This window comes from Phacochoerus africanus, chromosome 2 (assembly GCF_016906955.1).
Source record: "Phacochoerus africanus isolate WHEZ1 chromosome 2, ROS_Pafr_v1, whole genome shotgun sequence".
NCBI lineage: Eukaryota > Metazoa > Chordata > Mammalia > Artiodactyla > Suidae > Phacochoerus > Phacochoerus africanus.
In genome coordinates, this window is record NC_062545.1 from 256919774 (window position 1) to 256934570 (window position 14797).

A 14797-nucleotide genomic window follows, 5' to 3' on the forward strand; every position below is an offset into this window, starting at 1 on the left:
CAGCACCCTGCCTCCCACCAAGAGCAGGAAGCTGCAGCCGCACAGTCCTGGCTGCTTCTCCAGAACCATCCCCACCTGGGTCTTGGGTCCTAACGGGTCGACAGTGGGGACAGGAAACTGGGCCATTGCCTCTCAGGACAGTCTTGGGGGTCAGAACATGGTACTCCTGGCCTGGGAAAGAAACCAGAACAGTCAGCATCAGGATTTAGAATAAGGATCTCTCTCCTCTTCCTCCAAAAAATTTCATCATCTCCCTCTTTCTATCATGCACACACACACTCATATTATAAGAGCATAAATATGCAGATATGCAAGGTGCAGCTACATACACATATCTACACAAAAAACACATTTATTTGTTTATCGTAAGCTCTCTCCAGACGCCTATTTCAGGTCCTATTTAGGGACCAGCTGCCTAGGTTTTTTTTTTTTTTTTTTTGGTTTTTGTCTGGTTTGCGGGGAGCTGCACCTGCGGCACATGGAGGTTCCCAGGCTAGGGGTCGAATCGGAGCTACAGCTGCCGGCCTACACCACAGCCACAGCAAAGCTGGATCCAAGCCACATCAGCAATGACACCACAGCTCACAGCAATGTCAGATCCTTAACCCACTGAGCGAGGCCAGGGATCAAACCTGCATCCTCATGGACACTACTAGCCGGGTTCTTAACCCAATGAATCACAACAGAAACTCCCCGGCTACCTCGTTCTTGACATACAGAAGTAATCAACAAACCCAAGTTCAGTGAGGATTGGAAGCAGGCCAGGAGGACCTTATAAGCAACAACAAAGCTTAATGCTGCTCCCCAAACCCCGGCTGGCTGGTTAGTGTTAGAATGGCTTCAGCATGGGGTCAGTGGTGTTTTCTCTGTGCTCCAAGTGGCTGGAAAACCAGGATAGTCATATTGTGGGTTTCATTGCAGGTGGCACTGAATGCGGCCATAGCCATGAGGCAGCCTGCCCAGCGCCCAGCAGGTGTCAAGTGTCGGAGGTGATCGGAGAGTTGGACAGACTCTGGGGTCTGCACTCAGCCTCACCATCCCCTGCCTTGTCCATCCCTGAGTCTCAAAGAAGACTTTCAGAATGTTGTCTGACTACATTTTTTTTTTCTTTTTGTCTTTTCTAGGGCTGCTCCCACAGCATATGGAGGTTCCCAGGCTAGGGGTCTAATCAGAGCTGTAGCCGCCGGCCTACACCAGAGCCACAGCGACATGGGATCCGAGCCACGTCTGTGACCTACACCACAGCTCACGGCAACACCGGATCCTTAACCCACTGAGCAAGGCCAGGGATCGAACCCGCAACCTCATCATTCCTAGTCGGATTCGTTAACCACTGTGCCATGACGGGAACTCCCTAACTACTTATTTTTTTCTCTCCTCTGCCGTGAAGGGTTGGTTCTCACTTTACACTCCGCGTGTTGCCTTGGGGCCCCTGGATGCTGCTGCCCTCACCTCTGACCCTCGGCTTCTATCTGCTCCTTTGGGAGACATGCATCTCATTTCCAGCCTTGTCTCCAATGCAGCGCCTGGATCTGCACTCCCTCCCAGGAGGCATGGGTGAAAGCAACACCTATAATCTACTTACTATAATTTACACACTTACTAGAATGCCTCGTTACTGTCTTCTCGGCTATGCAGCCAGATTCAGGAAAGTAGGAGCCATATCCACATTTGTTCAAATGCTAACCACTTTGAAATCCTACTACGCATCACCTCCAGCCTTACTATGTGCTGGGTACCTGGTTCAGGAGCCCCAGGAGCACCCCCTGGGGAATCAGAACCTTAAGGTAGGCCAGGACTAAGTGATTCCATGTTCACCCTGTCTCCCTGGTCCTGCAAACAGCAGGCGCTTCCCAAACCTCCTTATGACTGACCAGCTGAATGAGCTTCCCCAGAACCAAGCACGCCCCCCCCCCCCAAAGAAGGCCTCAGAAACTGTTTTCTGAATGAAAGAATGAATGAACGGATGCACCCAGATTCGAAGACAACACTCCCTAATGATTTTGTATCACAAAACTCATAGAAGATGATAACAGCCCTCTGGTGAAATGGAAAAGGCTTCTCAGGACAGAGACCACCCTGATGGCACCCACCCAGCGCCCCCTCCTGGTCCACCTGTGTATTGGCCCTGGAAGGTGACCCTGTCTGGCTGTCCGGAACTGGCCACTCCTCTCGTTCCATCCCGAGCTGCCTGTGAACTATCTTCAGCGGTCCTGCCCTTCTCAGGGAACAGCCTGGGGGAGGTGGGCTCAGATTCCGAACCTGAGGTGGAAAGAGGGGAATCAGAGGGGGCGGGGGGGTGGTGGTGCATATCACGTGTTTAGGCTCTGGAGCAGAGCTTGGGAGTTTAAACACAGATCTGTCCCTTAGTAACCACAGCTGACACACCCGTGACCTTCTGCTGTGTGCTTTGCATGCTCCGTGTCACGTACCCTCACAGCAATCCCAGGAGGTGGACACAATGTCACTGCCCACAGCTTGTGTGCTGTCCGTTTAACCGCACAGGGCAGGTAAACAACCTGGCCAAGGCCACACAGTGAGGAAGGAGGGAGCTGGGGCTGAACCCCGGCTGCTGATTCCAGAGCTGCCTTCCTTCAGGCAAGCCCCCTGTGTTTTCGGGCTTTGGTGTCCTTATCTGGAGAACGTGGCTCAAAGGACCCATCTTGCAGTGAGGATTAAGCCAGATGATACATAAGCCCAAAGCCCTACCGTGGCTGCCATTGGAAGTGCCCGGCACTTCAGGGCACAACGATTGACCAAGAAAGACATCTAGAAGCCTTCTCCAAGTTTCCTCGAAGGCTCAACCTCAACCACTGGACCAATATGCCCAGACTCTGGCCTCCAGAAATCAGTCTTGGGGGAGTTCCCCTCGTGGCTCAGCGGAAATGAATCTGACTAGCATCCAAGAGGATGCAGGTTTGATCCCTGGCCTTGTTCAGTGGGTAAAGGATCTGGGGTTGCCATGAGCTGTGGTGTAGTTCGCAGGCGCGGCTCAGTTGCTGTGGCTGTGGTGTAGACCAGCAGCTACAGCTCTGATTTGACCCCTAGCCTGGGAACCTCCATATGCCGCTGGTGTGGCCCTAAAAAGATTTTTTTAAAATTTTTTTTAAAGAAAGAAAAAAGAAATCAGTCTTGGCAGGTGGTCACTTACTCAGGGACAGTCGGGGCACCTCCCGAGGCACCGAGGAGGACCTGGCTCGCCGCCTTCCTTGCTCTGCACTCCCAGGCTCACCAGACAATCTCTCTGTGGATTTGCTAGCAAAAGGGAGAGAGAGAGAGGATGATGTCACCAGATGAGGTTTTACGCAGCCTTTAAAGAGAATCAGTGAGAATATCTCAGAGAAACCCAGAGAAAGGCTTAACGTAAGAGAACACGAAAGTCAAAACCAAAGACTCTAGCTATGAGCCTCTCTGAGCCTCAGGCTCCTCCTCTGTCTAATGGGGATAATAGGAGCAATGACTTCAGCGTTGGAAGGACCGATGAGACAACATCCATTAAAAACCTTCACCTCCTGTCCCCCAGTAGAAACACTCAGAAGCTAACGATAATTTTATAAGCCACCATCTGTGACCAGCTGCTGAGGGAGCGGGTGAGAGGGTGAGCAGCCTGGAAATGTTCTAGCTCTTCATTCGGGTGGTAAATTCAGGGATAGTCATTGCTTCATGCTTGATTATTAACACATATGCTTAATATATTCTTTAATGCATATCACACAGTAAAAAAAGAATTTAAGGGTGAATGAATGAGTGAATGAATACGTGAGAGTGGGGCGTGGCTGTGCCTGAGTCCACCTCTGGCAAGAGCCAGAGGCCGGCCAACTCTACCTTCTGCAGCTCCTACCAGGGCACAGGGGTTTGGGGGTCACGCACCTGCCGTAATGAGAGCCCCAAGTGGCCCAGGAACCCGCTGGCCGGTCCCGGGCCCGGGCAGGGCGGTCAAAGGTGGACGCTGGGCGCTCCAGGCTGGCCTGGGGGTGCTGGTGCAGACTGTCCTCCAGCCGCAGCCGCAGCCGGGATACCTCTTCTTGCAGCTCGCGGATGGCCTGGCTGGGGTTGGGGGTAGGGGGACAGGAAAGAGAAGAGATGCACGGTGAGCAGAGCTGCAACTGCCACCAGAGAGCTGGCGTGGATGCCGGGTCTTTGTCCCTTTCCAGCAAGCTGAGTCCAACTCTGCTGTCAACTGATTTTCCAACTTCTTTGTGTGTCACTTTCTCGCAACATATCTTTTGTGTGTGTGTGTGTGTCTTTTTAGGGCCGCACCCGTGGCATATGGAGGTGCCCAGGCTAGGGGTCCAATTGGAGCCTACAGCACAGCCATAGATAGCAATGTCAGATCCAAGCCGTGTCTGCAACCTACACCATAGCTCACGGCAACGTTGGATCCTTAACCTACTGAGTGAGGCCAGGGATCGAACCCACGTCCTCATGGATGCTAGTCAGATTTGTTAACCGCTGAGCCACGATGGGAACTCTTTGCTACATATCTTGACATCTCTCTGAGCTGGTGGCCCTGCACAGTCAGCGAGCGAGACAGAGCTTTCTTTGAGGTTTACCCAACCTAGCATGCGGGGATTCCGAGAGCCTGTTCTGAAACACCAGGGAGGAATTCTCAAATAGAGATGAAGGTGCAAGTGAGAGAGGGAACTCACTGAAATTGCACTATAAAATTTGAATTCTCATCCCTGCCCCCCTGGGCTGCCCCCCTCTTCATCCACCTCGGTGTGCAGAAACCCTAACTACCGGTCCAGGCCTGATTCCTTTCTGCCCTTGCTCAGCCCCCTCCTTCTGGGTCCCTCTAACATTTCCTCCATTGTTCCAGCCCATCTCCCCACTCCTGGCAGAAGATGCTTATCTCTGTCTCCCCAACGAGATAACGAGCCCCTGACAGGCGATGAATGAGTCCCCCCATTTTGCTGGACTGGCGTCCAGGCTCCAAGAGGGAGCAGAGTAAAGGGCTGAGCAGGGAGAGGGGACAAGGAGACACACGGTGCTTCCCCTCGCAGGCTGGAAGCTCTGCAGGGCTGCTATCATCCTGCGGAGGAAGCCCCCAAACACAAGCTCAGCCTGTGACTGGCCAGGTATCTCATGAGCCGCCAGTAGCTCGGGAGTAAATCCTGTTTGCATCACTCCCCAACCAGTCCCTGAGTCTCTAGAGTCTCGTTCTGGGGATGACCCTGGCATTGTGGCTGCCCATCCCATCCAGATACCCCAAACACAAATCCCCCTACACACGGATCATCAGAGTTCGGGCCGGGGATGGCCATCCTCCCGACCAGCTTCCAGGGAGGGGTGAGCTCCCTCCCCTCAGGGTTACTTCTTGCCTGGTGGCCCCTGGACCCATGAGGAAGTGTCTCTTTGTGCCACCTCCGGCAGCCATCGGGTCTCAGATGGGTGCGCCAGAGGGAGTGGGAGACTGCTCTTTGGCTATGCCCAGGAGCAGAGTGCGTCCAAGGGCAGTTGGTTGTCCCGGTGATTACCAGGGAAACGCTTGTTGGGGTTACCAGGGCAAACCATAAGGGTGGCGGCTGCAGGAGAGCCAGTGCTCCAGACACAGGTTAACCCCTGATACGCAGGGCTGAGGCTCCAGGATGCAGGCAGGACCCGGAGCAGCTCCGGCTCCCTGTCCGGGGCAAAGGCCACTGAACAGGGGCCTGGGACTTAGAATGGCCCCTTGGTGTCACTTGCCCTCTCTGGCTTCTTTCTGCCAGGATCTCAGTCTTCTGATTTAATCCTTTACTGGCTGAGTGCCAGCTGGCTCTTAAAAGTCATCTTTCTCTGCAATTACTCCTCGTCCCAGGTTCCCCATCTCTGCATCAGCATCCTACTGGTTAGCCAGCCAGAGATGTGAGTCATTCTAAACCCTTCTCCTCCCCTGGACACCCCGAAAACTAACCAACCCCCAAGTCCTGTGGGCCCCCCTGCCCGATTATCTCTCCTCAAATGCACCCCCTTCCCTCCCCACTGGCCCCATCATCTCTGCTGGGTGAGGGGCACTTCTCAGCAGTGCCCTGACCTCCATTCTCATGCTCTCGGAGGCTGGAGAATTTTTTCTTTTTTTTTTTTGTCTTTTTGTCTTTTCTAGGGCTGCTCCCACAGCACATGGAGGTTCCCAGGCTAGGGGTCTAATCGGAGCTGTAGCCGCCGGCCTACGCCAGAGCCACAGCAACGCAGGATCCCAGCCGTGTCTGCAACCTACACCGCAGCTCACAGCAACGCCAGATCCTTAACCCACTGAGCAAGGCCAGGGATCGAACCCACAACCTCATGGTTCCTAGTCGGATTCATTAACCACTGAGCCACGACAGGAACTCCTGGAGAATTTTTTCTAAATACAAACCCAATCGCACCACGCCCTTGCTTAAAACCTCCCTCTGTCCTTAGATGAGATTTTCAACATTCGAGAATATTCAGGGCACACATTCTCTGAGCAGAGCCATCACCCAAACCTCTAAGCATGCATTTGAGGCCCTCCAAGATCTCCCCCAGGTTGCCGCGTCTACCTTTCTGCCTTTATTAACACCCCACCTCCTACTTGAAGATCTGCCTAAAATAAATGTTTGATGCCTAAAAGGTAGTGGACACTCATCTCTAGGCCTTTGCACATGCTGTTCCCTCTGCTGGGGATCCTCCTCCCTCTCTCTTCCTTCTGGTCTCAGCTGCGATACCACTTCCTCCAGGAAGCCCTCCCTGAAGTCTCTGATTGGGCTAGATGTCCCTTCTCTGTGCTCCCACAGTCTGTCAGGCCCCTGCCATTCCTGGACTCATCATATGGGGGGTGCAACTGCTTGTTTCTTGGTCACCCTACAAGACGGTGAGCCTTACGAGGTCAAGGACTGTCTTGTCCACTGTTGTATTCCCAGGGGCTGGCATAGTATAGGTAAATAAACCTCTAATTCCTGTGCCGATGTCAAAAGAGAACGCAAGAGTACGCTTATTAAACTCAGGTGGGGAAGCCAACACCCCAATCCAGCAAAGGCCTGTGATTGATTATTGGCCAAAAGCAACTCTGAGGAGGAGTGGACAGACCAACCTCTCTCCCCATTTCTCTTCAACAAAGAAAAGGAGAAAACTCTCTTGGTAGAAAAACTGCCCTTGGATTAAAAAGAAAAAAATGGAAAAACCAGACTCTTTTCAGTCCGTATAGTGAACGCATTGACTGCAGGAAACACTCCCGTGGGAAATGCAGATCTGTCTTGGAAGGGAGATGGTGGGGGACAGGGAGAGGGGTCTTAGCACCAGCGAAGTGAACCTCTAGGTCATTTCCTACTTGCTAGAGAAATGTCCCCAAAGTCTAGATCAGTGAGGTCCCACAGGAACAGCCCTGGGCTGGGAGGCAGGATGTCTGCCTCCATCTGGCCTCAGCACAGCCGCCACTGGATGGAGAGGCGAGGAAGCCCCTGCCCCCCGCGGGCGTCCCCCTCCCATCTCTATGATGAGCTTGAATCTGCAGCGCCCAAGGGTCCAACTTACTCTCGCCCCGTCCTGGTGAGGAGGAGGGTGGAGGTGCTCTCTGTTGGTCCACGGGGTGGAGCGGCACCAGCAGGGGCCAGGGGCGGGGGCGGGCTGATTGTCGTGCTGCGGGAGAGCTGTTCGGAAATCCGCTTTCGCCCCTTCAGCGCTGAACCGGGGGCTGCTAGGGAGGCAGCAAGGGACCAAAGTGAGTTTGTGCAGAGAGGACCCTCGCGGTGTGAAACTGTGTGGGTGGAAGGATGGGGGACGTGAGAAGAGGGGGCCCAGCTGAAGTCACAGATGAAGTTCCTGTTGGGGTCAATGGCCCACAGACCTCAGGAGCAGAAGATGTGGTTTCTGCCGAGAGCTTGGGGTGCAAAGGAGGACCTGCAGAGAGGCTTATAACGAGGTCTCCCCCACGGTCTACCATTTCGGCATCAGATCCAAGTCTCCAGGGCCACACACACCCCACCCCCCGAGAAGAGCTGCCTCCTCCTCCACGTGGGCCCCCAGACTCCAAGCATCACCATGTTGCTCCAGCACCAGCTTCGGAGCCTCCACCTCCCTCTGAAATTAGTCATGCCTTTGCCTGGGTGCATGTTTCTTGGGCGAGCAGTCAAACCTCGAGCCTCTCAAAGGCATAGGACCAGATGTTATGAAACCTCACATCTGGCCCATGCATTAAAAACAATGAGCCCCTGGAAGACTACTCAGCAATATATAAAGGAACTTCAAAAAAAATCTCTTTTTACAACAGCACCCACAGCATATGGAAATTCCCAGGCTAGGGGTTGAAATGGAGCTGCAGCTGCCGGCCTACGCCTCAGCCACAGCAACTCCAGATCCGAGCTGCATCTTCAACCCACACTGCTGCAGCTTGCGGCAACACTGGATCCTTAACCCACTGAGCAAGGTCAGGGATCGAACCCACATCCTCATGTACACTATGTTGGGTTCTTAACCCACTGAGCCACACTGGGAATTTCTAAAAGGAACTATTTATTGATTCATGGAATAATCTAGATGAATCTCCAGAAAATTCTGCTGCGTGAAAAACAAGCCAATCCCCAAAGGCTGTATATCACACAATTCCATTTCTATAACATTCAAGAAGTGACAACATTATAGAAATGAAGAATTACATAAATAAAAAGTATGAAAATACAGAAATGGAGATTAGTGGTTGTCAGGAGTGAAGGAGGAGGTGGAGGCAGGAGGGAAGTGGCTATAAAGGACAACATGAGTTCCCGACGTGGCACAGTGGTTAGCGAATCCGACTAGGAACCATGAGGTTGCAGGTTCGGTCCCTGGCCTTGCTCAGTGGGTTATGGATCCAGTGTTGCCGTGAGCTGCGGTGTAGGTTGCAGATACGGCTCAGATCCTGCATTGCTGTGGCTCTGGTATAGGCCGGTGGCTACAGCTCTGATTAGATCCCTAGCCTGGGAAACTCCATATGCTGCGGGAATGACCCAAGAAATGGCAAAAAGACTAAATAAATAAATAAATAAATAAAGGACAACATGAGGGATTCTGACCTGACTGAATCCAGGTCAATATCTGGTTGGGACGTTGTACGATGGATTTGCAAGCTGTTATTATTGGGAAAACTGGGGGAAGGGCACATAGGATCTCTGTGTATTGTTTCTTACAACTGCATGTGAATCTCTAATTATTTCAACTTTGTTTTTTTTTTCTTTTTTGGCTGTGACCACTGCATGTGGAATTTCCTACGCCAGGGATCAAACTGGCCCTACAGCAGCAACCTAAACTGCTGCAGTGACCATGCCAGATCCTTAACTTGCTGCCACAAAGGAACTCCTAATTAATTAAATTTTTAATTAAAGTCTGATTTTAAAAATTTAAATGGTGAAGCTTAAAAAGAGGCAAAGCTAATCTGAGAACAGTGGTGACCTTTGGGAGGGGTGGGAGTGGCTGGGAGGAGCTTGAGGCAGGTCTAGGACTCTGAGTTTCTGGGTCTGTGGTCACTTTGTGAAAATTCATCAATTTATGTTCTTTCCTGAATGGTGGGGGTTTTTTTGTTTTGGTTTGGTTTGGTTTTTTTTGGTCATTTGTCTTTTTAGGGCCGCACCCATAGCGCAAAGAAGTTCCTAGGCTAGGAGTCCAATCAGAGCTGTAGCTGCCGACATACACCACAGCCACAGCAACATCAGATCCGAACCATGTCTGCGACCTACACCACAGCTCACAGCAACGCCGGATCCTTAACCCACTGAAAGAGGCCGGGGATCGAACTCTCGCCCTCATGGATGCTAGTCAGGTTCATTAACCGCTGAGGCACGACGGGAACTCTCCCTGTATGTTTGTTTTATTTTAATGGAAAGTACACATGGATTTTTCTAAAGGTTAAAAAACTAAATCAAGGATTTTTATAGACATGGAAAGTGTTCATGACACAATGTTTAGTGAAAAAAAAGAAGTTATTGAACATTCGTGTATAATGTCCCACTTCTGTTTCAGTATATATAAATAAACACACACACACTGGCACAGAAAATAGCTCATAGGTTTTACACAGAAATGTCAGCAAGATGGAGTGATGGCTTTTAGCTTGTTATCTTTTCTTTCGTTCCCTTTTGTCCACCTTATCTGTGATTTCAAATTTGTCTGCAATGAACCCGTGTGATATTTTGTACCCAGAGGGTCATGCAAGTTTTTTTTACTGGTTGGATTTTTTTAACCCATGCCACCCAGTCACCCCAGGCTCTGGCCAACCCAGACGCATCCACTCACCCACGTCGGCTGCCAGGGCCCGCTCCAGGCAGAAGCTGGGTGCCCTCTGCCGGAGAGGGCTGTCCTGGGTTCGGCTCCTGGGTGTGCTGGGCTCGGTAGCTCTTCTGGGGACAGGAAGACCCCTGGTCTGGTGATGGGAGGCTGCGTCTCGGGGCACCGACGGAGTGAAGGAATGGGCTAACGTCCCTGGGGTGCTGGGGACCACGGAGGGAGAGACACGCTGAGATCACACAGAAAGAGGTCCCGGCCTCCGAGCCCCTCCACATGCTAAGCCATGAGCTCCTGACCTTTGGGACCTGGCACCCCTGGCGGGATGGTATTTCTGACCCCCCCCCCATCATATACATGCATTTTCTTTATAAACTGCAGAGCTGTGCACCTGCCTACGTGTATATGCAAAATTGCAAAGCTCAATTTAGTTTTTAGCTAATATGCAAAGAAACAGAACATGTTTATCTTTTTTCAACCCTGTCTGAGGCCTATGGAGGTTCCCAGGCTAGGGATTGAATCAGAGCTACAGCTGCCGGCCTACGCCACAGCCACAGCAACGTGGGATCTGAGCCACATCTGCGACCTACGCCACAGCTTGTGGCAACATGGGATCCTTAACCCACTGAGCAAGGCCAGGGATTGAACCCGTATCCTCACAGAGGCAATGTCGGGCCCTTAACCCTCGGAGCTACAACAGGAACTCCAGAAACAGAACTTATAATCCTTTCTTCCCATGCACCCTTGAGGGCAGCCGGAGGGGCCTGCATCCTGCTTCGGAGGCTGTCGCTCTACACGGTGACTCTGTCCCTCCACCCTCTCCCTTTGGGTTTCAGCCCAGTCCCCTCCCAGGCAGCCACTCTATTGCCCTTTATCCTTGCCTTCTGCTCACCTCACGCCACTCTCCCCATAGATCTACTCAGTCACCATTTCATCATCCATTTGCTCAACAAATATTTATTTCCTGGTCTGGCAATAATCGTCCGAGTGATGCTGGACCAGTCACCTTCCCTCTCTGAGCCTCGTTTCCCCCCCATCAGTAAGATGAGGGCAAAGAACCATCGTCGGGGGGATAATGTGCAGACTCTGAGAATGCCCAGGCCATCTGTCCCTGTCCTGGGCTCACAGACACTTTGACTCCCAGGCTATCCCAGGTATGCGACACTGATGGGACAATGGTGGGGTCCCCAGGATACCTGATCTGGGTGAGCCGGTGCTCTGGGGTCTGAGCGAGGGGCGACACTCTGCTGGTTTCTGAGCCCACAAAGCCACTGTCTGTCTCGGGGGATGCCATCCAGGGCTCCTGAAAGAGGCAGTGTCCCTTTAAGTCAGAGGAATGTGCCTGAGGCACACTGGGAAATCCTTCCGAGTCCTGGCCTGGGCCTCACATTCCAGAGGCTCACAGGCAGGGAGGCTGGCCTGGCTCCCAACAGCCTGGCCCAGGGTGTGAGGGTCCGCAGGCGCTCGGGACCCAGAACGAGCACCGGGCCAACAGCAGGAACTCCGCACACCAAGAGGCCCCTGAGCAAATGCCGCTGCCCTGAGGAGTGGGAGCCAGGGCCCGTGGGAGAGATACCGTCGCAGATTTCCCGAGCCGAGGAATAGAAAGAGGAGGAGAAAGCAGTCCCACGGCGAGAATGGCATTCTCATGTCCAGGCCTGGGCCAGGAACGCCGTGGTCCTACCTGGCAGCAGACATGCCCAGGCCCAATGAATTGGGAAACTAAAGTTAATCAAACATGCACACCTCGCATTAGAGCTCTGCGTCTAATGCCAGGCACAAAGATCACCCACAGAGTGACACAGGTGGCTGACCCTGGTAAGTTCATGGTCAAGTGCAGATTCCTTACCGTGGGTTCAATCGGGACTATTGTGGGGTGTGTTTGGGGGGGGGGGGTGCACACGTGCACGCTCGGGCACGTGCATACACATGTGTCACTCTATGGGAGGATCCATTGCACAAGTCACATTTCCACAGTAACTTGTGACTCCTGCAATGGTTTAAAAGTTGCTCTTCTCATGGCATTAAAAGGCATGAAGTCAAGGACCCTCTCCCCACCCCCAGCGGCACGAAGCAGGCTCAGAAAGATACGGGCAATGGGCTACAAGCTCTCAGAAGAGAAACCGGGGCTCCTAGCAGAGGGACCGGGATGGCACTGGACATAACCCTGAATGCTGGGCAGGTTGATGACTGGCTGAGGCAGAAACAGCAGGCATTCTGAGCAAAGGCCTGAGGCAGAAAGCTCCAGGAGATGCAGAGAATGGTCTGGAGGCTCTGAGCCCCGCCCCACATGGACACTCACCTCCAGGGCGGGCCTGCCAGCTTGGCACAGAGACTTCTGTGGAAGGCGTTCAGAGATGCCACTTCCCTCTAGGCTGGTCAAACTGCTCTGGTGGGACGCTGCGGACTTGGTGCCCTGAGGGTGGGGGGGTCTTCTTGGGCCTGGAGGAGCCACCCCGGCTTTGCCCAGGCCCCGCAGGTGCCCCTCTCTGGCCATGGATGCTTGGGAGTCTGCTGGCTTCATTGACGTCATCTGCTCCCCGGTCTCCCTGGCAGGGAAGGAGAGGCGTGCCGACCTTGAGCCCTGGCTTGGGCTGGGCAGCCAGGTCCCAAGAGCCACACAGGCCAGGGGACAAACTCTGAGTCTGGCACCCCTGCATGTCCACCCTGGTTTTGCCACCTTTGTGCTGTGTGATCTTGGGCAAACCACCTCCCCTCTCTGAACCTCACTTTTCTTTTTTTCTTTTAGAGCTGCACCTGAGACAGATGGAAGTTCCCAGGCTAGAGGTGGAAGGGGAGCCAGCCTACACCACAGCTACAGCAACACTGATCCAAGCCACATCCACAACCTAAACCATTTCTTGTGGCAATGCTGTATTCTTAATTCACTGAGCAAGGCCAGGGATCAAACCTGAATCCTGATGGATACTAACTGGGTTCATTACCACTGAACCAAAAAGGGGAACTCCATGAAGCTCAATTTTCTCAACTATAAAATGGGAATACCACCAAAACCCACCAACACACCACAGGGAAAACAGTGCTAAAATGCACTATAGCATTCTTTCCTGGGCTTCTAGAATTTGCTTTCCACCTTCCTATTCTAGCCATTCCCATCAACCTCAAACCTACTCAAAAAGACTTTATGTCACTATTATAAATAGAAAGCCAGTATTTCGTGCTACGAATAGAAACTCTTTGGAAATAAATACAAGAAACATGAAAACAATATTATTATAATATAAACAATATTATTATAATCAAAATTATGGTTATCTATTAATGTAAACAATATTATTATAATCTGATTGGTGCCTGCTTTAGCTCTGGGCCTGAGGTCTGCTTGTTTTCTCTCCCAAAACATGTGGCAGTTCCCAGGCCAGGGATCAAATCTGAGCCATAGCAGTGACAATGCCAAATCCTTCACCACTAGGCCATCAGGGAACACCCATCTCTCTCTCTCTCTCTCTTTTTTTTTTCTTTTGTCTTTTTAGGACCGCACCTGCGGCATATGGAGGTTCCCAGGCTAGGGGTCGAATAGGAGCTGCAGCTGCCAGCCACAGCCACAGCCACAGCAACACCAGATCGAGCCGTGTTTGTGACCTACACCACAGCTCACGGCAACACCAGATCCTTAACTCACTGAGTGAGGCCAGGCATCGAACCCTCAATCTCATGGTTCCTAGTCGGATTCGTTTCCGCTGTGCCACAACGGGAACTCCTCTTTCTCTCTTTTTAAAGGAAGAGCAAGAGAGGCACTGAAGACAAAATAGCCCTAATAGCCCTGAGACATTCTCCCTGATGTGCACGGAAAGCGTGAGACTGAGGAGAGTAACATCACTTAATACCACATCTGTTCTGCCAGAAATCCCGTCCCATAGCACCCCGAGTCATTTCAATTGCCATCGAGGGCATATCTGAACTGTAAAGCACTGCCTAGCTCACCGCGACAATTCCCACCCCTGTGGTGTCTGAGTTGCTCTGGGACCAGTGGGGGAGGCTGGCTGACGTACTCGAGGGGGGGCCTGTGACCCCTCTCAGCCTGCATCGCCAGGAGCTGCCTGGTGGGGAGCCTGGTGGCCGCTCTTCCTGGAGCTGGAGCCTGCCCGTCGACTTGCAGGGTGTGGCCCTGCCCCTCCCCTTCCTCCTCCTCCATCCTCACGGCTTCTGGGAGGGGCTTCACACTGAGGTACCTGCAGAAGAACACAGAGGAGTGTGACCTCTGTCCAGCAGGGCCAGCAGGATCCAGCCTCGAGGCCGTCACCCTGGCCTCGCTCCTGGTGGGTACTTACCGCTCTAGGAGGCCGTGGACGTCCTCTTCCACCTGCAGCTCCTTGTGTCTGAGTGGGGCCGGGAGGCCCAGCGGCCTGTCCTCTACCTCATTGCTGGTAGCGCTCAGATCCAAGTTCACGTGCAATGGGTGGGGCTCAAGGCTGCTGGTGTTGAGCTGAGGCCAGGAAGGAAGAGCGGCAGAGATTTGGCAGATACCAAAGCACCACTTTTAAGGACCTACCTCATGCCGGGCTCATGCAGGGGCTGAAGAGGAGGAAAAAGGTTAGACGCACTAACCCATCACCGTTTTATGTGTGTACGAAAGGCAGGGACGGGA

At 52.7% G+C, this 14797-nt stretch overlaps 1 protein-coding gene across 3 annotated transcripts in view; it reads right to left on the reverse strand.

Annotated features, from left to right (window-relative positions):
- AKNA (AT-hook transcription factor) overlaps positions 1-14797 on the reverse strand; it is a 50185-nt gene that overhangs the window by 7213 nt on the left and 28175 nt on the right. The window contains exons 10-19 of one of the 3 annotated variants that reach the window (XM_047768239.1): positions 14481-14635; positions 14202-14381; positions 12491-12737; positions 11385-11491; positions 10201-10394; positions 7471-7630; positions 3871-4047; positions 3152-3255; positions 2116-2262; positions 76-171 (exon numbers count right to left, since the gene is read on the reverse strand). In XM_047768239.1, the coding sequence (XP_047624195.1) occupies positions 76-171; positions 2116-2262; positions 3152-3255; positions 3871-4047; positions 7471-7630; positions 10201-10394; positions 11385-11491; positions 12491-12737; positions 14202-14381; positions 14481-14635 (1567 nt within the window). Of the gene's footprint in view, positions 1-75; positions 172-2115; positions 2263-3151; positions 3256-3870; positions 4048-7470; positions 7634-10200; positions 10395-11384; positions 11492-12490; positions 12738-14201; positions 14382-14480; positions 14636-14797 lie in introns of all 3 variants that reach the window. The other 2 variants (XM_047768238.1, XM_047768240.1) reach the window with 2 other exon arrangements.